The 25,964-nt window shown below is 38.5% G+C and overlaps 2 protein-coding genes across 4 annotated transcripts in view; both read right to left on the bottom strand.

The window, feature by feature from the left end:
• The window catches only part of LOC139985118 (NLR family CARD domain-containing protein 4-like), a 273,181-nt gene that overhangs the window by 87,769 nt on the left and 159,448 nt on the right, over positions 1-25,964 (bottom strand). The gene's annotated exons all lie outside the window — the stretch shown is intronic.
• LOC139985138 (uncharacterized) lies at positions 16,031-17,545 on the bottom strand. Its single transcript, XM_071999376.1, has 2 exons — positions 16,522-17,545; positions 16,031-16,133 (listed from the first exon to the last, which is right to left on the bottom strand). Exons 1-2 carry the CDS (start codon positions 17,254-17,256, stop codon positions 16,056-16,058), a joined length of 813 nt encoding a protein of 270 aa, XP_071855477.1. The 5' UTR covers positions 17,257-17,545; the 3' UTR covers positions 16,031-16,055.

The following is a 25,964-nucleotide window of genomic DNA, read 5'->3' on the forward strand; positions in this document are numbered from 1 at the left end:
GACTGAATAACGCTCTCAAGGAGATCGAAGAACTGAAAACTCTGAATCGACATGAAAGAAAAAAGCACGATCTACAGGAAATACCTGAATCTCGCCAAGGATTGGAAGAGACATTGGAAGAATCATATTCAAGCATCGTTCAGAAACAACCACAGCAAGAGCAAAGGCATAATTTACTGATAGGAGATTCAATTTTAAGAGATTTCAACAATGGAACCTTCGAAAACACAACTGTGCGATGCATTCGCGGAGCGTCTGTCGAATCAATACGTATGGACTTAACTGATGAGATTGACCTCGAGAAAATCCAGAACCTGATTATTCATGTGGGGACGAATGATGTTTCGAGCGGGAGTGACGTTACAGAAATTCTTGAAAAATTTGAGGACATGATTACAACTCTTCAGGTAGCCACTCCAAAAACGGAGAACGGTCCCTTCATCACCGTGTCTGGGCCATGCCCGAGACTTGATGCCTATTCGCCTGAAATCGAGGAACTTGACAACAAACTGAACGAGCTGATGCTGAAACTAGACTGTCGATATATTGCAAACAGCTTATCATTCAAGTACGCAGATGGAAGAATAGACCGATCAATGTACTCTGACGACGTTCACTTGAATCGCAAAGGAGCTGAAAGACTTGCAGAGCGCCTCACAGCAATCCCCTCGATATACCGTCAAACTCTAGTCAACAAAGCCACTCCTGAAATTCAAATCCACAGCAATCCCCAACCATCGAAATACAGGAGCCCTCGTGTAAAGTATCCTCGCCGCAATCATGTAGGACCTGATCGCAATCCCCATCCACGCCTGAATGCCAGGAGTTACCAACCGCCCAACTTCCGTCGCCCAACAACTAGACATGAACCAATGATGCCACTCATTCGCCAACGCCCACCATACCACTACCAGAACCATTACCGAGACAAAACCAGCTCTAATGATCATGACCAACATCATACGCCATCAGCACGACGCGGTTGCTACAATTGTGGAGAGCATAACCACAACATGCGAACTTGCCGTCACCAACAACCGTTACAGTGCCGAGTTTGCTCGCGATATGGTCACAAGGAACGATATTGTTATTTTCGATAGGATCTTGGCCAAGATGATAGTGCCGTAAGTACTGTGAAACAAAAGTATATGGTGGAAAGTATCGACTATTTGAAATACCACAGGTCCAATGATTTTATAACTTTGAACTCTCCCGCTTCTAACATTTTAAACGATGTATTTTGCATTTTAAGTGGTAATTTTAATGTTCCTAAGTTATTTGATTTGAATAATTTTAATTCTGATCATAATATACCCTCGCAGAACATATCTGCGTCGGGCGAAATAACTCAATCTGGCCGAAATTTGAATACATCCACTCCCCATTCCGAGAGAATCTATTCACCAAACCCCCATGAGAAAAAGACGCGAAGGTCCAATATTCTCCAGATTGGATTTTTGAATATATGCCATCTACTCCCAAAGGTTGATCAGTTGCAGGCTCTCATGAACAATCAAGAAACAAAGATTAATGTGTTTGCCCTAAATGAAACATTTTTAACTGATTCAATCCAAGATTATGAATTAGCTATATCAGGCTATAATATTATAAGGAAAGACAGAAAAGGGAATGGAGGTGGCGTGGCTGCCTATATTGAACATGGAAGGCCGTTTCTTAGACATCCTGAGTATGAAGTTGACGTAATTGAAGCAATTTGGATTGAACTCATATTACCCCATATTAGAAATGTTCTGCTATGCATCATGTATCGCCCACCAGATTCCAATACGCAATGGTATGAATGTTTTCACGATATGCTTCTAGCACCTTTTAAAGATTTTAGTGATATTATAATTGTCGGTGATTTTAATATTAACCTCTTAGATAAAAAGGTGAATAGGAGATGGCAGCTTGAACTTCGAATATTTAATCTGACTCAAATGGTAACAGTAGCTACGCAGCAAACTGAGAGTACAATGACTCTAATTGATCATGTTTATACCACAAATGAAAGTCGATTGATGAACACAATCGTGCCCCAAATACGTCTGAGTGATCATTTCCCTATTTTCTTCACTTGGCGACTGAACAATAAAGTAATAAGAAATAAATCACATCGAAGCTTTAAGTATAGAGCCATAGATCGAATTGATACTGCTGCTTTCAAATCAGATTTGAGAAACATGTTACCAATAGGACCTCTCCCCCATGAATGTGATGTTGATAAATCTCTGTCATGCTGGCATGAGAACTTCATTAATGTTTTGAATTTGCATGCTCCCAAGAAAGCAAAAAGAGTCAAACGTGAGAAACAACCGAGGTGGTTCAATAAAGATATTAACAATGCAATTAAAATGAGGGACCGAACAAAGATCAAGGATCCTACTGCGTATCGATTTTGGCGCAATAAAGTGACTTGTATGATACGTGCAGCCAAACAAAACTATTTCAAAGAAGCTATAGCTGCCAACAAAGGCGATTCCAAAGCCATCTGGAAAGTTCTGAGAGATGCGCAATCGAACAACACTGGAATGGTTATTAACCACAGTCCCAATATCTTAAAAGTGGATGGAAAAATAATAACAGACACGCGTGATATTGTGGAAGCCTTCAATAAGTATTTTATTGAAGTGTGTCAAACTTACCTAGTTAACAACCAGCACAACAACTGTGATACTTTCCCTGAGGTTAGGAAGTATGTAAACGCCAAATTACCACAAGGGGAGACATTTAATATCCCAAGAGTAACTGAACAGTATGTTTTGAAGTATCTGCAGTCGCTTGACCCTAACAAAGCGACCGGTCTCGATGAAATAAGTGCGCATGTATTAAAGATAAGTGCAATTGAAATTACTCCCAGTATTACACGAATAATAAATCAAAGCATTGATACTGATGTATTCCCATGTAACTGGAAGGAAGCTAAAGTTATCCCGAGTTTTAAAACGGAATCCCGCCATGATTTATCGAACTACAGGCCGATTGCAATTTTACCAATTCTCTCAAAAATAATTGAAAAACATGTCCACCTAGCCCTCAGTAAGCATTTGAATAAGTTTGACCTTTTACGTAATACACAGTCGGGTTTCAGGGAAAAGCATTCATGCGAAACGGCGCTATTGAAGGTTGTAGATCAGTGGATGGAATCTATTGATAAGGGGTATATTTTGGGAACTGTTTTCTTAGACCTCAGTAAGGCATTCGATTTGGTAAACCACGAGATTATGGTAACGAAACTACGTATTTATGGTGTATCGAGTAAAGCGATTAATTGGTTCAAATCCTATTTAGTTAATAGAAGTCAATGCACATACTTAAATGGTGTTTTATCGAGTTCAAGACGAATTGCATGTGGTGTACCCCAGGGAAGCATTCTTGGTCCACTTCTGTTCTTAATTTATATTAATGATATAGATCTCACTCTGGAATATTGTTCAGCGGATATGTATGCTGACGACACAACATTTTATGCCAGTGATACATCTACCATTAACTTGAATAACAAATTGCAAAGAGACATGGAAAAAGTTAGTGCCTGGTGTGACCGAAATAAAATGGCAATCAACACCACTAAAACGAAGGTATTGTTGATGGGATCTGGTCAGAGACTGGCTTCATTACCTGACAATGCAAATACTCTTTCTGTGACACTCGGGGGCAAAATTCTCAAGACTGTCAAATATGAAGAACTATTAGGTGTAAAAATTGATAACAATTTATCCTGGCATATTCAGGTTGACAACGTTTGTAAAACAGTCTCAAATCGCCTTGCCTTACTGAGACGCATACAACCATATATTGATTTAAATACGAAAATTATCTTCTATAATGGGTATGTACGACCCATTCTAGATTATTGTAGTATAGTCTGGGGTACGTGTGGAGCAAATGATTTACAAAAGTTGTTACATATACAAAAAGCAGCAGCGCGTATTATTACGAACTCGGGAAGATATGAAAGCTCGACAGAATTATTTAAAATGCTAAAGTGGCACCCTGTCGATACGCAAATACGTATACGACGATTGATCATGATGTACAAGACCATGAATGGCCTCTCCCCAAATTATCTAACCCAGTTATTCAACTTTACGCACGAAATTCATAATCACAATTTGAGATCCACGACCCAAAGTAACTTATACCTGAAAGATGGTAAAACGGAATATCACAAGCGTAGATTTTCCTTCATAGCTGCCAAAGAATGGAATAGTTTGCCAGCTGAATGCAAGCATGCCAAATCTTTACCTATTTTTAAACGTTTAGTCAATGAATTTTTCAAGTCTTAATCATCTCATTACGCTTTTATGTTCTATACTCATTTTTACAGTTTTGTGATTTACTGTTGTATATTTGTATGTTTAATTGTCTTACTCTTTGTTTATTATTTTATAATATTATTCTTTTTATATTGATTGTATTTTAGGGCCTCGGGGAAGATTAGCTGTGGCTAACCGAGTCACCCTTTTAAAGGTTAATAATAATAATCTGGGACGGCAAATCGTTTCTGATGTTTAAACCGAATGGTGCCGTGGTCTTTAGGTTTAGTTCCCAGAAATTTTCTTTCGCTTTCCTAGATTTATCTGTCCAAGAATCGTTCTGGTCAATGGCAATAACACGCAAATTCTCAATTGAATGATTTTGGAGATTGAAGTGATTAGCAACAGGTTGGTAGATCTCTTTTGTTTTGATCGCCGATCTATGTTGTGTCATTCTCATTCTAAGAGTGTTTTTTGACTCTCCAATGTATTGTAAGTTACAAATATTGCAGTAGATGAGGTAAATGACATTTTTGGATAGGCAGTTAATTTTGTGCCGAATTTGGAACGTGCGTTTGGTTTGGTTGCTCTGAAAGGCCCCGGTCGAATCGACAAGTAAGCACGTTTTGCAATTTTGTGTACAGGGCGATGATCCTGTAGTTTCTGTTTTGATTTCCCCTAATGGGGTGTCATCCCGAAAGGATGCCCGAACTAAGATATCCCGTAGGTTGCTGGGTCTTTTAAAAGCGATGACAGGTAATTCTGGGAATACTGATTTCAGGCGTTCGGTGCCTTGAAGTAGGTGAAAATTCTTCTGAATGATATTAGCCAGTGGTGGGAGACCAGGGTGGAATTCAGTAACCAATGGTACCCTTTTGGAACTGGTTTGACGAGTTTTGTACGTCAATGTTTCGGTACGGGGTTTGCTTTTAGCCTTTTTGATGGCATTTTCAATAGTACCCCGAAAGTACTGTCTGTTTAGGAGGTGTTGTGACAGTTCTTTAGTGCGTGAATCAAAATCGACTTCAGAGGAGCAAATGCGTCGGATGCGCAACGCTTGACTGTACGGAATATTTCTGGTACAGTGACGTGGATGGCAACTGCTTGGTAAGAGGTAGTTGTGCTTGTTCGTGGGTTTATTGAACAAGTCTGTTTTGAGTGAACCATTTTGTAGGGTCACGGTGGTGTCCAGAAAGTGAACGCCATGTACAGAAAAATCAGCAGTGAATTTGATAGTGTGATGAAACGACATCTTCTCTATAAAATAGTTTCAATTCCTGCTATACTCCTTGTCACTTTCGGTGATCATGCACTGAAGAAGAGCTAGTTTTGCTCGAAAGCTCTGCAAAAACCAAACATTGGCTGTTTTACTTCCAATCAATTACCTATATATATATATATATATATATATATATATATATATATATATATATACGATCTCAGATGGGATGACCGTGTGTTTATCGTGGTTTCACGATTTATTTTAGAATAACCATTCCCATTCGCTTCTCGACCTTTTGGCTAAGATGATGTGTAGCATCTGTTCCCTTTCGAGGGGAATGTTGATGCACACCCGACGATGATCACACAGTTACAGTCCCGATGCAAGGGGACTCGGGTTGAGAGCAGATCAGTCGTTTGGTTTTCGTGCCCAGGTTCTTTCCTGGGCCACTTTTTCGTAAAAAAAAAGTATATACACGTAGAGAGCTCCTAAGAGTTAACCTGCGTGAACAGTGTATAGTATAATGTGGAACAGCGGCTCATTAATATATTTGCTTTATATAGGCTTACCAGTTTCACTGATAGCCCCTATATCAGTGTCCATATGATTTTATTAAGAATATCGAGGCACAGTCGCTACATGGCCCACCCACTCGTCTTATTTGCCCCATCCCCAGCAGGTCCCTGTTTGGCATGTAAAACATAATGATAACACAACCCAAAAATTAATTCACACCTCCCTGTATTGCCCATCTTAGCATATATAGTATACGGCTACGATCAGAATGCCCTAGCGTGCTTTTATATCTTCAATAACCTGTTTAAAACAATAAATAGAGCAGAGCTTATAAAGTAACGTAAGCTCCTAGTTTCCCCCTACAAAGTGATTTTACCGAATAAAAGTTCTAAGTGTAAATTTCTAAAACATTAGATCTCAACATTAAGAATGTTTATATGCAACTGTGGCCTGGGAAGGGCCATTTCCGGTAATCTTGGATCCTGTTTGGCACAACTTTCTTGGTACGTTACGCGCCAACCAATGGTGGCACTCCTTTAAGATAGTGTCATGATGGTCCATTTTGAGAATAGCCAACCCACTAAAACCTTCTGAAAATGGCCCTGGTATTTAGGCACATCAAAAGCACCGCTTTGTAAAATTTATACGATAAATTATGTGTCTCGATGTTCCTTAACTGCCCCTTAGAGATTCTACCCGGGCTAGGGCCCTGAAGTATCTTTATTTTATAGGGCTTCATGTTTCCAATAAAGTGAATGTTCCCATATACCAAACAGTGCTTGTTAAATATACTTATTATTACCATATTTGTACATGTTGTAAACGTCTGTATCCATAACAACTCCCTGGTATAACAAGTTATTCTTTGTGTGCATAGTTCTGTTTTGGCTTTAAGTTTCAATTTGAATAATTATGATAAGTTACAACATGATGATAAATAGTTGTCTGTCTTAATTTTAAGTCGAATTACTTGTCAAATGTAACTTTTGTTGAACTATATTTATGAATGACATATCATTTCCCTAGACCCCTGCAGGGGCTTCGCCCTTGGACCCAGACGACAAAGTCTTTGCGCGAAGGCACTCGCGGATTCCTTCAGTTGTAGCCATGTTTATTCATTAATATAACCCCTCCCCCGGCCGCGAATATTTTTTTCCCAAACTGAACTGACGCTGAAATTATTTCCTCGATTCTGATTGGTTATCAGCGAGCACGTGATATACTTTAGTTTTCAACATGGATCCTCCATAATCTGTCGATATCAGTATGACCAACACAATCAAATTCAAGATATTCACATTAGCAACTTTGCAGAACTTTTGGTAGGTATATTTGAACGAAAGTATACAGTGAAGCAACTATTCCCAACTACTGCGCCCATTATAGGCAGTCCTCGATCGTTTGTTTACTCGCTTGACTCCGCTCTACACAGCACATACATGTAATGTAACCTACTGTACTGTGCATAGTATACAACACAATAAAACACAGTGCATTTGTAATTGTATACATGTAGCCGATGTACATATGTACCGTGGTGTTTGTGTACATTCGGGGTTGCGATACTTTTAGTTTTATAATCATAAATTCAAAATGCATTCAGTCAATGAATCATGATAGGCCTAGTCGAATATGTAGTGGCCATGAAGACGCGCGAGCGAGTGTGTGTCAGCCAGTGAGTGTACACAAACATGGCATTTCATTGACGATATGTCTGTGTCTTTTGACTTGTTAACTAGTTGTATATAGCTTATAACCTATACGTACGTAACCACATATGTTTACCTGCACAATTAGAAGTTCTTATACATGGTGACATAGTAGGCCTGCATTAACCGTATATACGTATTCGTACTAGTTCGAGATCTCAAATTCACTAATATAGGCCCTACCGCCCTTACAGTAGCTCTTGATAACTGGAAGCCTCACATTGTATCTACATGTAGGCACACTTAGGCCTACATATACTTTAACTTAGCCTGTATATGGCGTACACACGTATTTTTGACATGATGCGGCCGATGAGGATTGGTATGATCAACACTAACAGTGTCACATACATTCATTCATAAACGCCGACTACCATTCCGGTATTGATCAGCCAATCAGAATCGAGGAAATAATTTTAGTGTCACTTTTGTTTGGGAAAAAAATATTCGCGGCCGGGGGGCGAATATTTTTTTCCCAAACTGAACTGACACTGAAATTATATCCTTGATTCTGATTGGCTCTCAGCGAGCACGTCAAACGTCAAACAGCGAACAAGTCAAAAGACACAGACATATCGTCAAATGCCTCTTTTTTTTTTTGTGACACCCACTGGCTGGCACACACTCGCTCGCCGTCTTCATGTAACTGCATATTCGACTAGGCCTATCATGATTCATTGACTGAATACATTTTGAATTTATGATTAAAAAACGTAAAGTATCGCAACTGCGAATGTACACAAACACCTCGTACATATGTACATCGGCTACATGTATACAAGTACAAATGTACTGTGTTTTACAGTGTGTTGTATACTATACACAGTACAATAGGCTACATTAACATTTGTTCATTCATACTTAGTAAAGATTTCTAAATCCTATTGTCCATTCAGGTCATCTGACCGTGGTTAATCCTGTGAGTAATGCACGGTAAAATTACGGGGCATCACTTCAATAAATCTTTGGTTATGTGTAACCAAAAATGTTTTGTTTTATGATTTTTCCTCCACACAAATGGTAGTGTATGAATGAACGGGGTTAATCAACGGTCTAGCGTGCGTTACTCACATGATTAATGCACTCCGGGTGTTAATGCTATCGCTGGATGCACTCGGGCTCCGCCCTCGTGCATCGCTTGCATTATCCCCCGATCGTGCATTAATCCTGTGAGTAACGCACGCTAGACCGTTGATTAACCCCTTATTGTGTAGAGCGGAGCCAAGCGAGTAAACAAACGATCGAGGACTGCCTATAATGGGCGCAGTAGTTGGGAATAGTTGCTTCATTGTGTTAAGAACACTATATACTTTCGTTCATATATACCTACCAAAAGTTCTGGAAAGTTGCTAATGTGAATATCTTGAATTTGTTCGTGTTGATCATACTGATATCGACAGAATATGGAGGGTTCGATGTTGAATACTAAAGTATATCACGTGCTCGCTGAGAGCCAATCAGAATCGAGGAAATAATTTCAGCGTCAGTTCAGTTTGAAAAAAAATATTCGCCCCCCCCCCGGCCTCCCCTCCTTTTTGGATTGACGCCCCTGATCAGAGTATTCGTCATTTGAGCTCAAAATCAGCTTAACGAAAGGAACGTTAAGCAGTATATTTTATAGCAATCCGGTGTTACCGTCCTCCATCGTTTAGGGGAAAAAATAAAATAAGATATGAGTTTCATCCAGTAAAAAATGGCACGAAAAATTACGCGAGGAATGTTGAAATTAAACAAGATGTTAGGGATGTACAAATGAGAGAGCAAAGCAGTGCATTAATGTAATTAAGAGCGGAGAAACGATCGAGGTGTTGTAATGATATGTCATATTCCATGTCTTGGTCTGAACATGACACAGCTGTACACAATGTATAAATGAGCACCTTAATCTGGCTTTATCTGCCTGGATTTAGTTTAATTCCTCTCCTGACTCGCGAACAGCGAGAATATGGTCTCTTGCTGAAAATGAAGCTTGTATACGAAGAAATGCCCAGATGAGTGTTACTATCTCTCACCTTTCCTACCCCCCCCCCCCTCCCCCACGTCTCCAATCTCCATTCCTACGCTTATTTCAAATAAATTGAATGACTTGTAAATTTTAGGCCTAAGTTTGCGCTGAGGAAGTATCGTACATGGAATGCATAGCTTTCGTTCATTTTGCCCCGTGTACATGCAGTGTTAGAACACAATGCAATACAATATTTTATCGTATTGTTATGTTTACTTGTAACGGCGATAAAAATCAGAATATATATCACGCTACTCATATTATTTATTTAGCCTTCCGTCACTCGATATTTACATAACAAACAAACAGTTTATTATATTACTGATATAGTTATCTGTTGATACTTTGATCCTGGAAGCATATTCTATATTAGCATCGTGCAATACGCATCAAACACGGAAAACTCGATAATGATGGGGCTCCCTAATTCTAACATGGTGCTCTCTCGAAGATAGCTGCTTAAATACAATACAGAGTTCTCTCATTGACAGTTCCTGTTATACGCGTAGCCAAGGGGGGGGGGGGGGCGAAGGGGGCAGCCCCCCCCCCCTTGAGCATATTTTTTACAATTTTTTTTAAGGATTTTATGATATCGCTAGTATTTTCAAAAGAGAAAATACTAAGATGCATCTAACAAGGCAAGGGAAGTGCCATTTCCGGCTATCTGGGAGGCATTTACAGCCAAAATTTTCTTGTACGCTTCGCGCCAATCATGGTGGCACTACGCTTAGATAGTTTGCAATGCCGAATCTACAGTTTCGCCCCTCCCTTGGCAAATTCCTGGCTACGCGCCTGCTGTTATACCAGGGAGCTCTCTCAGTGAAGTCCCTAACTATAACAGGTAGCTCTATGTAACAGCTCCTTTGTGATAGCATTCAACTCTTTCTAAAACAGATCAAGTTATACCATAAAACTCAGTGACAGCTCCCTGTTTCTCTTCAGTCCGTGACAGATCTTTGCTAGGTATGAAGCTACACAGGCACTACATTATATGACATGGACGCCATGTACCACAGCTCCCTGCATGAGGTCATAGACAGCAGGATTCCAAAGTGGAGGACAAATTCAAAATTTCCTACGGATTGATTCAGTTAGGTTCCTGAACCTTTGTAGCAGGACTAGAGGCGAACCAAGGAGGCTATGAAGGAGAGGGTGATATCCTGTGGTAATTCAAGCCGACTATCACGTAGGTGGGTCTAGGGTCCACCCACCCACCCCATATCCCCACTCCCCCATCCCCATAAAAGTGTAGACGTCAATTGGTGCACTCTGCATGGGCATATTTAGAATATAAATTTCATCTATATATAAAGGTAGCTCTAAATGCAAGGTTGTGCTGATAAATATTTTCTGTGAGGTTGAAAAAGTGAGAGGGGTTACCTCTGTAGCAGTGGTCTAATTCTTCAACGGCTGAACGACAACAAAATTTTGGCCCCCACCCAGATGGGCGGTCAACCCCCACCCAAACTGACGATGGGCGGTCGACCACCCTCCCCCCTCTTGACATGCCAATTTTCGTAAGGTAAACACCATACACAAGTAATATCATTTACTGCTGTAACATAATATAGTAGAATAATAATGAATGGCAATGCCGTACTTATATTGCCAGATGGTTTCTTAGTTAGTTTTACCTTTACCTATTATATTATGTGGTCTGACCGAATGACGTCAAGTACGTCTAGTTTGTTTGTAATGGGTCAAAATGCTTAGTGGAATTTGAGAAAAACCGTGCTAACCTTTAAAATTTAATGACATCTCATATCAATTTGCAATACAAAGATAATAAAGAACGGTTGTTAATTCTGAATGAAACATCACCTTCTCCTCCCCTGTCTATAGGTAGGGATTGCTAGGGTGTAATGGACCTTCGATATTATTGCCTGCTTTGATGGTCTTCTACATATCTGGTACTGTCATGGTTGAATCTTAATTTGGTCCTGATTAATACAATTGTTTACATGGCTGCAGATCAAGGTATTTAAGTTTCTTGTTTTTCAATTCTTCCTCTTAAACTTTGTTCCTAATATAAATGATCGAGTCATATTTCAAACCTTATTAATACATCATAATAATAATAGTATAGTATAGTTTATCTTAGATATAATAGTTATGCTATATCTCATTCTGCATACATTTCAAATTGTAATTATCTTATAAAATTAAAGAGATTTATTAACCAGTGGTCACACCCAACCTCAACTACCACTCTGCCTATATGTTACAATGGTATAATAAATCTTCCAGCTATTTCTAACAATCCGGTGTTACCATCATCCACCTTTATATGAAAAGACAAATTTAACATAATACGTCACTTTTGTCCACGACAGTAACACCAAGCATTTTGAAACAGACAAGCACATTAAGGATGTGCAATTAGTAGTATAAAACATTACATAATTATAATTAAGAGCGGAAAAACGATTGAGGAGTATGTTAAAATGAGTGATATACCAAGATTTGGTCTGCTGCAAATGCAGCCTATATGTGTAGTATATATATATATATATATATATATTATGTACCTGCAGTGGTAACGTACACCTGAGCCAATACAACATGATATGTTATCTTCGTGGGGTCGAGGGGAAGGGCGTAAGTGAAATTATTTACGTATTCACTTGTAACGGCAATAAAACTCTGAATATGGATGTAAAACTCAAACTTCACATTGTGTTACTTTAATCATGAACTTAAACTTACTTATATCACACAATTCGCAGTATTTATTTAGTTTTCAACAAACCATCACTCGATATTTACATACCAAACAAACAGTTTACCTTATCACTGATCAGCTGATATTGTTATCTATTAATATTTTGATCCTGTACAATGCTATATTCGCATCTTCTGTACTTCTACGCAGCAAAAACGAAAAATTCATAATGAAGGGGGCAGCTGCCTAATTATACCACGGCAGCTCTGTCTCTGTGTTAGATCCCTAATTATACCAGGCAGCTCTGTCTCTGTGTTAGATCCCTAATTATACCAGGGTCCTCTCTCTGTGACAGCTCCCTAAGTATACTCAGGGGCGTAGCGAAGGGGTTTTTGTTGGGGGGTGTGGAGAATTTGATTTGCCGACGGATCTGGAAGTGGTGACTGAAATGGGGGAGGGGTCTAAGGGGAGGGGGTGTCCCCCTCCCCTTTGGCAATTTTTTAGATTTGAAACGTCCTTAGATGCAATCTGGTGCATATTTTAAGTCAAATTTGAATTGCCGACGGATCTGGAAGTGGTGACTGAAATGGGGGAGGGGTCTAAGGGGAGGGGGTGTCCCCCTCCCCCTTTGGAAAATTTTTAGTTTCGAAACGTCCTTAGATGCAATCTGGTGTATATTTTAAGTCAAATTTGATTTGCCGACGGATCTGGAAGTGGTGACTGAAATGGTGGAGGGGTCTAAGGGGAGGGAGTGTCCCCCTCCCCTTTGGAAAATTTTTAGTTTTGAAACGTCCTTAGATGCAATGTGGTGCATATTTTAAGTCAAATTTGATTTGCCGACGGATCTGGAAGTGGTGACTGAAATGGGGGAGGGGTCTAAGGTTAGGGGGTCTGCCCCTCCCCTTTGGAAAATTTTTAGTTTTGAAACGTCCTTAGATGCAATCTGGTGCATATTTTAAGTCAAATTTGGGACGGAAGAAGCTCCCGTTCTCCCTTTCTCTATTCAGCTTTCCTTCTTTCTTCCCCTTCCGCTCTCTTCACCTTTTCTCCTTTTGCCGACAGACCCAAAATTTGCCGACAGCGACCAAATTATTGGGGGGTGTGACACCCCCCCACACCCCCCCCCCCCGCTCGCTACGCCCCTGAGTATACTAAATAGCTCTCGCTGTGACCGCTGTCTAATTATATCAGGAGCTCTCTCTGTGACAGCTCCCTGATTATACCAGGCAGCTCTGTCTCTGTGACAGCTCCCTTATTATACCAGGGTCCTCTCTCTATGACAGCTCCCTAATTATATCAGGGTCCCCTCTCTGTGGCAGCTCCCTGATTATGCTAAGTAGCTCTCGCTGTGACCGCTGTATAATAATAGCAGGGAACTCTCTCTCTGTGACAGATCCTCCTTTTAACCAGGCAGCTCTCGCTGTGACCGCTCCCTAACCAGGAAGCGCTCTTTTGTGACAGCATCCTACTTACAACAGGAGCTCTCTTTGTGACAGATCCAATACTTTTAACCAGGGAGCTCTCTTTGTGACAGTTTCCTAATTATACAAAGCAGCTATGTTAGTGACAGCTCCCTAATTAGGGAGCTGTCTCTGTGACAGATCCTCCTTTTAACCAGGCAGCTCTCTTTGTGACCGCTCCCTAACCAGAATGCGCTCTTTTGTGACAGCATCCTACTTTAAAGCAGGGAGCGCTGTTTGTGACAGCTTTCTAATGATACCAAGGAGCTATGTGTGTGCCAGATCCCTAATTATAGTTGGGAGTTCTCTCAAAGACAGAAAAAGAGACTGTAAATTAAAAATTAAATGTTGATGTAATAATACTGTGGCACGCTGTTATTTTGTTATATAACGTTGTCTCTGCATTATCCTTGTTACCGTATATCTATATATAATGCCGTTATACTGTACAAAGGTTTGTATAATATAACGGATATTTGACTAAAATAACTAAAAAAAAAAACAATTTGTATAGCATGTGTATTCATCGGTAACTCACGTGCATTGCCCGTGAAAATAACAATACGTTATGGACATACAACAATACCAAGATATTGTATATTAATGCTCACCATTGGTTGTATATAGAAAATAACAGTTGAATGTATTATAAATTGCATAACCTCAATAACGATTAAGTTGTTGTTAATGGTCGGTATTATTTTACTTGGGTGGTACACGTTGAGGAGTGTAGGTATTCATTTACACCAAATGGGTTGCCCACTGATGGATTAATCACAATAGAAGAAAAACAACCTGATAACATTTGGAATCTTTTAGAGGAGAGAAGTTATATCATTAAAGGAACTTTTTGATTTCAAGGTTCTAATGTACTCCTTAAAACGAAAAAATGGCGCATGTCTTTAGGCTACACAGACGCTACATTAGTATGGTTCGATGACCATACACTACACTCCCTGTAAGGGTTTGTTACTACATTAGTATGGTTCGATGACCATACACTACACTCCCTGTAAGGGTTTGTTACTACATAATTATGGCTCAATGACCATACACTACACTCCGTACAAGGATTGTTACTACATTAGTATGGTTCGATGACCATACACTACACTCCCTGTAAAGGATTGTTACTACATGAGTATGCTTAAAAAGAACAGATGTAATTTCTGAATGAAACATCACCTTCTCCGCCCCAATCGAGCTCAATCCGAAGTTAAATTCAAAGGATCCTTTTAAAGTAAATTATAAAGTTGCGATTTCGATTAGATCCCATTTATTGTAAAAGGTGAAATCTACCAATAACTGTTACCTCTTTCGGCAACCCCCCTCAACCTCCAATGTCACTTTGTCTTGGTCGTACTGCCCTATAGAGATTGTTAGGTTGTCATGGACTTTCTTTCAGATGCCATATTCAAAGGGGTTTTACTCATTTTATTAGTGGTTTTCAACATATCTGTTATTATTGTTATTATTTATTATCATTATATCTCTATGTAATACTGTCATGGTTGAGCCTTAGCTGTTCCTGATTAATAAAAACATAGACTTCTACAATCAGCATCCCCCCCCCCCCCTTCTCCCATACGCTTACAACCGCACCTTCATTTCTATGAGTGTATATCTTTTTATCAAATATTACGTGACTGCAGATCAAAGTATTTTAGTCTTTATTTTGTTAGGCTTTGCCTTATAGATTCTTCCTCGTATATTATAATGAGTCTCTTTAAAAAAAAAAACTGATTATTCGTTAAAGAAAATAGTATCGTAAAGTATTTGCTATTGCTTTATCTCTGATATGTAACAACGTACATTCACAATGTCTCTTAAGTTTAATGGTTATTTTATATCTCATTTTTATTTTATTTCAATTTGCATTTATCGTATAAAAAGGTAAACATTTACGAGATTTGTAAACCAGGGCTCCTGCGGCAACCCCACCTAACCTACCATACCACTCTGCCTATACATCATACATATGTAGCGATTACAATGCTATTATGGACCTTCTTGCAGCTCCCATAAGTCGATTTTCAAAAAAAATTATTCATTTGTTGTTCGTCCTTGAAATTATATATATATATATGTAAATATATATATATATATATATACAACCCAGACAAATAGAAATATATATATATATTTATAAATATATATATATATATATATATATATGTTTATATATTCATATTTGTCTGGGTTTGACAGAATCATTATTTAACTTATTGTGGCCTTCTTTGATCCCTTGTCACCTTATATTTCGTAAATTTCGTTATGATCGGTGATATTGGAAACGAAACCTGTAAAATAAGTCAAATTACTGCATGAATTAGAACACTTAGTGCTTCAAATACGACGTTTTTCTTATCATTTTAAACTAACGATCTGTCATTTACTAAGTGACAACGCTCTGCTGGTAAAGGAAGTATTTGGTCTGCTTGTTAATGTTATGTTGGTATTTCTATTAACTGTACTATACATTATATATCCAGCACACATTTCCACTATGATTCCATCACGTAAAGAGAGCATGAAAGATGCTATCAGGAATCTTAATTTGGGTTTTCATTTGTCAGAGTGTGTTTACTCTAATTGAATTTGTGACACAGCTACACTGACATTCGGCTACAATGTCTAACAGCTCAATCCATGAAACTAGTAAAATATTAATTTATTATTAACACTTACGTCATATCTGGCACCAATCTCCAGTAGCTGTATGGTAGATCTCTGTAGTAGTCTACTGTGTAAGAGTCCATTGATTTCCACCTGACTTGAACACAGATCCCTGACGGTGTCCTTGATTCCATCTACCTCACCAGTTTGTTCCAGGATGCAGAGGATGGCAAACTTAGCACTGTCTCTCCTGCTCTTCAAGTATTCTATTATTCTCTTCCCAACTGCTGGACTAATCCCACAGGTGAATCGATAGAGGTACTGAAGATTAAATGGATCCACTTTATCAAGAACATTCTTCAGCTCAGATGCATTTCTTGTAGCAGCTACAACTTCTACCAGTCTAAAACACGCAAACCATTCACAGAATAGTTGATGGTAGAACCTTAAGTCAGTCCTTGTCTGTATGTCTGTAGTAGAAGTATGTTCGTTTGTGTCGGCAGAAACTTCTTCCTCTACCAAGATACCAACTGCAATATAATGTTGACAAAACCCTTGACCTAGTCGTGTACAGAGTCCATCCTTACGCCATGATAACTGTTTGTTTTCACCGCAGAGACCTTCAAATGCTACTTTACTCAGTTCTTCGTGTTCCTTTTCATGTTCGATCATGTGTTCCTTTGCGTGTTTGTCCAGTGATTTGTTTCTCATGTGACTATGGAAACATTTAATCATGTAGCGAAAGAAACCGGTAACTGACTTAAATTTCTGAAAATGTGCCTTTTCGTGGGTCATGTGAGAGAACATTACAAATAAAAGAGGCACTTGACATAGGTCATCCAGGATCGGGTTTTCTTTCAAAGCGCGCTTAATATTAGCAACGCTTTTCTCGTTTTCCCCAGTTACAGCCTTGCGAATGTACTGGTCACGTGCTTTTTCGTCAAAGCCAACTAGCCTAACATATTTTGTGTTTGATTTGTCATATTTCTTCGGAAGATATCTGGTGGTCAGCGTGACGTCAATATTCCGAAATAGATCCCTCGTAATGATACGTCCTACGTCACTTCCGGTAGCTCCGTCCCTATCAGGAAACTCATCATACTATATTTGTTGATTCTTTGGCTGGGGAATCCTGCTTTGACTCCTTTGTGACTTTATTCGGAAATAAATCTGGAATTTTGACTCCCATTGACCTTGCCATTGACCTTGTCATGATTGGATTAAATGTCTCCTTAGGTGTAGTTGAAATATCCTCATAAGAACTGACCTCTTGAGCAACCTGATCTATTTCAGAGTGAAATTCCTGTGGTGCTCTAGACAAATAATCTGCCAAAACCAATTCTGAGCCCTTCTTATAACCAACCTGAAATGTATATTCTGACAATTTGAACAGAAGCTTGCGTAAGCGTGAAGTTGCTGGTTCTTGTTTTGACTTAAACAATTCAACAATGGCAGAGTGATCAACATATGCCTCAAATTCTACATTTTGCAATAAATGTTTGAATGCTGTCACATTAATAAATAGACCCATCATTTCTAATTCAGTGACACTATACCTCTGACATGCTGGTGGTAATATCTTAGAGTAATATGCAATAATATTCTCTTTGCCATTAACTCTTTGTGCCAAGTATGATCCTGTTGCTACTCGTGATGTGTCGCTATATAATACAAAACGACCATATTTCTGTGGCATATGAACAGATAGGTAACGTACGTTACACGGAAGAAACGGAAGAACTCAGGCCAGGAAAGTATAACAAACGGACATAGAACGGAGATGCAGCGTACCTCCACCTTGTCCACTCCAAGCGTCCCACGCCTCATTCTGCTCCTATAACCTCTACCGTCAACACCTACATCATGGACCCTTCAGAAAGATTCAAGCTTTAGACCACAGTGTCAGCTTTACAAGCACAGATGCTTATCATTGAAGCCAACATCAAGACCAATGAATATGTCAAGAAGAGAAGGAAGATACGTGCTCGGCTTAAATGCTGGTCTAGGGCCTTGCTAGGTTCACAGAGAAGACGGCAGTTTAGTCTTTATGACCAACCATGGAGCTCGTTTATAGCTCCATGGACAAACTAATGCAGGAGCTGCGAACGGAAGACCAAAATCTTTCATCAACTTCACGGGGATGCCCCCTGATTTTGAGGCACTCCGGAGGCCCAGGTTTTAGACCGTTTCTTCTCCGTTGCTAGTCCGGTATATCCGTTACTTTTCCGGTACTCCTACGTTTTGTATGTTCTTTATCCGTTAATTGTCCGTTGTAAATTCGTTACTATCCGTTGGTGTTCGTTAGTTCGTTCGTTGTTATTCCGTTGTTCATCCGTTGTTCGTCCGTTGATGTCCGTCCCTTGTACGTTTGTAATCCGTTTTCACCGTTGAACGTCCGGTACGCTGCAACCCCCAGATGCATGCGCGACAACTTTTGCCAACGGAAATAACCGGATGACTGTTTTTCGCGCGTACTCTTGTCCGTTCGTGCAATCCGGTAAGATGTGACTGGGCCTTAATCGCTGCACATCTGTCATACAAAGGTTGGATACAAGCCTCACCTTCTGGGGTTATTGAGAGCAAATGTCCCATATATCGGACTGAATTTTGAAAAATGCTACACTTTTTCGGAGAGATTTTCAATCCGTTGTCCATTAAAACCTTAAAAATTGCCTGTAGGTGTTGTTTGTGAGATCGTTTGTCTGCACTGTACACAATAATATCGTCATGATGAGCAATACAGAACTTATTTGAATTTGGGATCGTTGCCAAAATATCATTAATTCTCGACTGAAAGATCGCTGGAGATAAATTCAATCCCTGTGGTAAGCGTTTATAATAATAATGCTTTCCTCCATGAAACGAAGCAATACCTGTATATTGTTGTGCATGAACACTAAGTGGCAGACAGAAGAATGCAGACTTTAAATCAAGAACACCCAAAATTTTGGCTCCAGAGTACCCTATGGTACGGATAGTCTCATTCAGTAACGGAAATGGGTGATTGAGACGTTTTATTCTACTGTTCAAGTAGCGAAAATCTGTGACAACCCTTTTGTCTTTTGTTCCCTTCTTTGGAATGAGGAAAACCGGTGAAGTATAAGACTGATGTCCTACTGCTAAGATTCCTAATCGCACTAATTTGTCAAGCTCACTGGCGACAATGACTTTGTCCTCATCTGAAAGTCTATAGGGACGTATGTAAAATGGCTCATCATTAGTAAGAGTAATATCAGCCTCATAATTTGGAGAGTGAGATAATTCACCATAAAGAGAAAATGCATCTCTATGTGAATCTAGAAATTCATATATGCTTTCTGTTTCTGAAGCATTCAGAATACTTTGTTCCAAATTAATGTTATCTCTCATGATTTCCTGTTCGGATTTGGAAACCAGGGGATCATCGGCTGTCAAATGTGGATATCGATGTAAATTATATCGTGTAATTTCATCACGATTCTCTTTAGAGTTAGAATTAGTTCGAAAAAGAGACGGTTTTTCGACGTCTCTCATGACATTCAGAAAATCTAGAGAATCAGTAGGTATGTCTTCTGTGACCGTAATGATATCTGCTAAATCTAAATGAGCCACTGTGCGAGAAGGATTCAGAAAAAATTTCCGATTACCCATGTTCCTTAGTAGAATCTTTGTTCTACCTTTATGCATTTTCACTAACATTCGTGAAGGACACATACGAGATATTAGAGGAAACGGTTTAATAACCACATCTGCATTTCGTGCATATAATGGAAGACGTCCCTGTACAGTAATGTATCTTTGCTGACCTGGGTAAATAACAAATCTCTGCACAGGCCTAAGGAAAACTTTGGCTTGTTTAATTCTAAAACAATTTGTGGTAAAGTCCAAAGATCCATTCAATTCCTTCAGAGTTTGACTACCTAATATTAAGTCAATACCTGTCAGGTTTGCAGCAATTAAAGCAGAAAGCTGAAATTCATGACCTTGAATTTTGACCTGAAATGTTATCGTGCTATACGCATGAATAAACTGACCATTACCCAACTTTAGGTTTACTACATCAACTGAGACTGGTTGTATAGAGGATAAATACTTTGAATTTTGCACTGTAGAAGAAGAAATGATAGAGCGTGTCGCTCCACTATCAAACAACAATGAAATTCCTTTACCATCATGTAAAGTACCTCTTACAAAATTACGTGTGTCCAGTTGAATATCCACATTACGGTCGTTCCCTGTATATCTAGAACTAGGAATATTACTATTCTTCCAAATATTATTTGCTTTACGTTTCGATCTTCCCTTACTTGGTACTTTGTCTGGAGTCACTGTATGATGAGTGCTATCATAAGTGCTCCCTAATGAAAATTCTGTGTTGGTACTCTGTTTACCTTAGCCTCCATTTCATGGCTTAGGCGAATTTGGCAATATTGTGCAAAATGACCTCGATTTTGGCAGTAGTAGCATGTGATTGAAGGATTAAAATATGGTAACCTTCTCCTGTTATTATTCTGACCTGTCCTAGGACCACGAGAATCACGAGAACTATATCTTTGCCTCATATCTTTTGGATTGTCTTGCGATTCTGACCTACGTGACTGATCAAACTTGGTCTCTAGTTCCTGAATTTTGCTACACAACTCGCGTATCTCAGAAGATGCAGAAATAGTAGGAGTCTGAACAGAAGACGCTTTGTCGTGCATTGCCATAAATGGTTCGGAAGAAGCTTGGGGTTGACTTTGGATTTGTAAGTCAAAATAGCATTGCACTTTCATGACCAAATCTGCAATTGTTGCTTGTGGTGATGCAGACATTAACACTGCTGAGCGGCATTGCAAAGGCAGGGTCGAGATCAATTTATCTCTAATTTGGTCCTCGCCATAATTTAATTGTGCTGCAGCTTTTGAAATTTTGGCCAAATGAGCTTGAGCTGTATCACCTGAATTATTCTGTTCAATGCTGCCTCTCAGCGTTCACAATCCTTTTGCATACACAACTGGCTGTCTGTTTAATTGTCTGTTTAAATTGTATTTTTTACTGGACTTTTTTACTGGACTGGTTTACACATCTTAAACGTGTTAAGGCATAAATGTGTAATGCCTGGTAGGAATTGTAGATATACTTCCACAATTTTGTCCGTATATACTGTAAATGCCCTTCCTTTGCCCTATTTCATTGCCCTATTCCCGGCAGAGAGTTATGTTAAACAGATATGCAGTAACCACAATGTAATCATGATTGTAATCACGATTACATTACAATGTAATCGTAATCGATTACTTCACCTTTAGGCTGTAATCGTAATCGTAATCATACATTCTCAAGTAATCGTAATCGTAATCGATTACATTCAGATGTAATCGCCCCAAGCCTGGTAAGGTGTACACAAATCAACGGCATTGAGAGCCACGCACAGTTCCATGTACACTTGTGTCACCAGATCCACTTTGTTTAAGTCTTTGTTTATCCAAAGTTAAAGTATATCATTCTCTATAACATATTTCACTGGGCACTTAGCTGATAACTGTAGCCACCACCCAACCCCCACCCTCTCACATTGGGACTGCACAGAACAAAATGTTATGAAATAACAATATATATCAAATTCTGCAGATAGAAAAATATGTACCTTAACTAAATGAATTAAAGTACAATGTCATCATTTCAGAAATCCTACAAATTCATCAACCTATAGACAGTATAATGAACCATTGGTTCCTAAATTATGTGACCAGAATCCTTCATCATGTTTTCCTCAGGCTCCATTTTTCTTCTGGGTGGCTTTGTTACAGCTCTCTTGTTTCTCAATTGAATAAAACCAGACTATGGATTGCTGGTGGTATTACTTAAAGTTTGTATTGAAGATTCAATGCTTGTCTCAATTTCAAATTATGTTTCTTTATATTTCAATTAGCTTGGTATTAGGTGAGCTGGTTATACACTGTGGGAAGCATTATAAGACCTTGAACTCATATTGTACAGTCTATAGATTTGTATTCTAGTTGCATTAGTTTCATTACATTGTTATTATAATTATAACTGAGTAATTAATTTTGAAACTACAGTAGCATACCATATGTACATAATAGCTGTGCTCTGTGTTTGACAATGTTACATGGTAGAATGCTTCTACTTGCAGACCGGGTGATTATAATTTACATTAATATTAACTTTATAACTGATGACCAAATGCATTTTGTTTTTTTCTCATCATCAGGTAAACTGCAATTATTCAGTCCTGAGATCAGCCTTCTTAGGGATTTACCATATCCGGATTACAGCTTTTGGAAGAAATGTGTACAGTTTACAGTACATGAGCAGGGTAATGATTGTATGGTCCACCACCTGATTCTTAACCACACCCACCCATCCCCCTCTTCAATGAGAATACAAGTGTTTAATTGGATATTTTTACTCCATGATGTATCAGATGATCCCTTAAGGGAAATTTCCCCAACGGAAAGTCTATCATCCAGCACCCCCTTCCCCCACCCAACCCCAGTCAATGCCAATCACTGCAAAACAAGACATAACATGTGAACAATCTAGTTAGAATACTGCTGAAGGTTGTGTCTTAAACACAGGGATTACATCTCTAATCTTTCAAATCTGACCAATTTTAATGGTCATTAGACATCCATTGTTTCATTATGAAACAGTTCATTCCCATTTGAGCATCTAATGCTAATGAAGGCTGTCCATTGTCACCGTCTCTAGGTTGAGTGGATATTGTGTAATTTATGACAAGGTCCACCCATCGCATCATATGAAATATTTTTCATGGATAATGATAGCAATTGAGTATTGCACTATGACAAGCAACAGTTTATGATTCTATCACAAAAGATCGTACAACACAATATGAAAAGTTCTTGTAGGATTCATCATGTTATGTCATTTGAAATCCGTAGTGCATTTGTATTCTTTTTATGTTCTTAAATTTATTGTGTAATGTAGTAATTTTGTTAAAAGGGGGGGGGGTGTTGCATCAGGTTGCTGTCTATTGGCAAAGTTGGAAATGAAGTTACTGGGAAAGTTTTGAAAGCAAAAATAACAACATTTATATAATAGAGCAGCCTCTGCTTCACACTGGTATACCCAATATTTGACAAAAGCAATCCTGACCAGTAACTACTGTATGCCTCACTTGGCTATTTGGTGTTCATACAAAGATGAACAACTTCATTGGCCTGCTGCACCAAATAACGCTAAAAGTACCAAATTAGAAAGTGTGCTGATCAATTTTGTCTAATCCAAAGGATTGCAAACATGTTACCAATGTTAGCCTATTATTTTGTTTTGGATAAATTTTCAATAAAATGACTGAACTTGCAATTATAGAGTTGTTTCAGGGACACAGAATCATCATAGCATTAGCTTGTGTATCTGTGAGCAATGGAATAACTGTTGAGTAAATATTAAAAAGACACGCTCAATAACAAAGGTTTTATTGTTTGCATTAAAGCATATCTAGTTCTGATATTCTCAATATACAATAATTGACAACTGATTCTTATTGTCTTTGTCTTTATCTCCTCGTTAGGCAAATGTGGATTAATCAGTCTTGAGATGATCTTTGGGGGTCACCTAATGCGGATCTTGCACAGAATGGTTTACAATATATAGCTGATGGTAATGGTAAGTGTATAATTATTGTATAGCAAGACTGGTAACTAGCTGGGTTGTACAGTAGTTATAATTAGATTTGAGTCTGGGTAGAAAGTGACTTTGTTACTGCCTTATCATGGAGGAACAGTAATTGTTTTGAAACTTGCTTGATCAACAAACTCCCTAATGGCCTAAGAGAAGATAAGGTAGTACTCAGTCTTTACAATGTTGCCACACTCCTATGTATTACCAGCCTTACTTCCACAAAAATGTAGTAGTGTACCCACTTGAGATTATATCCTTTTGATATAAACACAAGATTTGCTGAGGCTAAGAAATATATAAATAATTTAATATTAACCATGTATACTGCATCAGGAAGTGAGTCAGTGTTATTTACTATGAAGCCTACAGTATGTGCTTCCACTTGCTTAATGTTACATATGTAACAATTAAGTCTTTGTTAATAAAATGTAGAATGACTAACTGGAACCATATCTCCCTTTCCATTCTAACATTTCCTACCTACCCCTCTCAGTGCATCTAAAACTCAAGAAAATTGATATCAAATTTAAATCTGGAGATAATCTAGTCTTTATGCCATTTTCCAATGAGGTATATAATTTCCATTCTTATCAATTGTTTAATAGTGTTGATAGATTCTCTTAATGTGTTTTGTCTAAAGATGTACATTTTTTGCACTTCAGCTATAGTACTGGCCATTCAAGAGATATTTCCATCAAACTCAAGCACATGTGCTTGCTACATCTATTTTCTGTTGCAGATAGCTCAAAAATTTGGTAGAAAACTTCCAGCAATTGTTAAAAGTTGTTTTATTGGCAAGGGGAAGGGGGAAGGGGGGCTTCAAACTCTTCGGATGTAACATCAGTTACCACTACAACTGTTGTAAATAACTAATTGTATTGATTAGCTCAGATGCTAAACATATTCTTAAAAAAGCAGCTAAGGTGCTTTGAATAATGATATTAGTCCTGTGCTGTTAGCTCTGTCAGTCCAATAAACCCCAAAATAGAAACAGAAATAGAACAATATATATATGCTGCCGGGCCATTCCACACCAAGTGGTCCCAACATGGAAAAATTAGAAAGGGTTGTAAGTTGTCTCTCTTTGTGTTTAATGTAAAGTAAGTAGGTTAGATTTTCATAAACGGTTAAAGTTTTCTTCTTCTGATTTCTCAATCTTGGATTATAGCAATGAGTATCGATCTCAAACTAAAGGCACATTCACAGTGAATTATCAAACAATAATTGAAAGTAGAAGAAATCCTTAAATGAAAGGAAAGTCCAAGTTTTCTATTAATGTGGCAGTTAAATGCAGTCTGCTTATTTATCTAATAACACAATTTAACAAATTTCCTTTATTACTGGTAACACAGATTATGTTAAAAATGCCACACTCTGGCTGTGACTTACGTGACAAAAATAGAAGGGAATGTTTTCCTCCAATAATATATAGTGTGTGAGAGCAAAGTGAGCTACAATTGTAAAAGGTAGCTATACAGGTTGATCTGTAAAACCACCACTTTTGATCTATGTAACAAGCTTTAACAAATTTAGGGACTCCGGAAGTGTGTGACTTACGTGACGTCACGTAAGTCACAAAGGGAAGTGTATCTTACGTGACAAGTTTATTCTCAACACTTTCACACAGTTTTGATGTCTTCTATACTATAACAGGTTTATCATAACACCTTCCTGTTTATCAAAGATACCTACTCAGTTCTAAAATGCAGGAACAACATTTATAATGTGAAGTAAGATGGAAAGGTGACATAAGTGAATTGCAAAAAATGGCTCAAACAGCTCAATCTTAGAACAATATTACTTGTTACCTTAAAGTCTCATGACGTGTTTGCCAAATTTAATCTTCAACTTTTCCAGCTAACTGCACTGAAAGCTCAGTGAAA

The sequence above is a fragment of the Apostichopus japonicus genome, chromosome 17 (genome assembly GCF_037975245.1).
Source record: "Apostichopus japonicus isolate 1M-3 chromosome 17, ASM3797524v1, whole genome shotgun sequence".
Lineage (NCBI taxonomy): Eukaryota > Metazoa > Echinodermata > Holothuroidea > Aspidochirotida > Stichopodidae > Apostichopus > Apostichopus japonicus.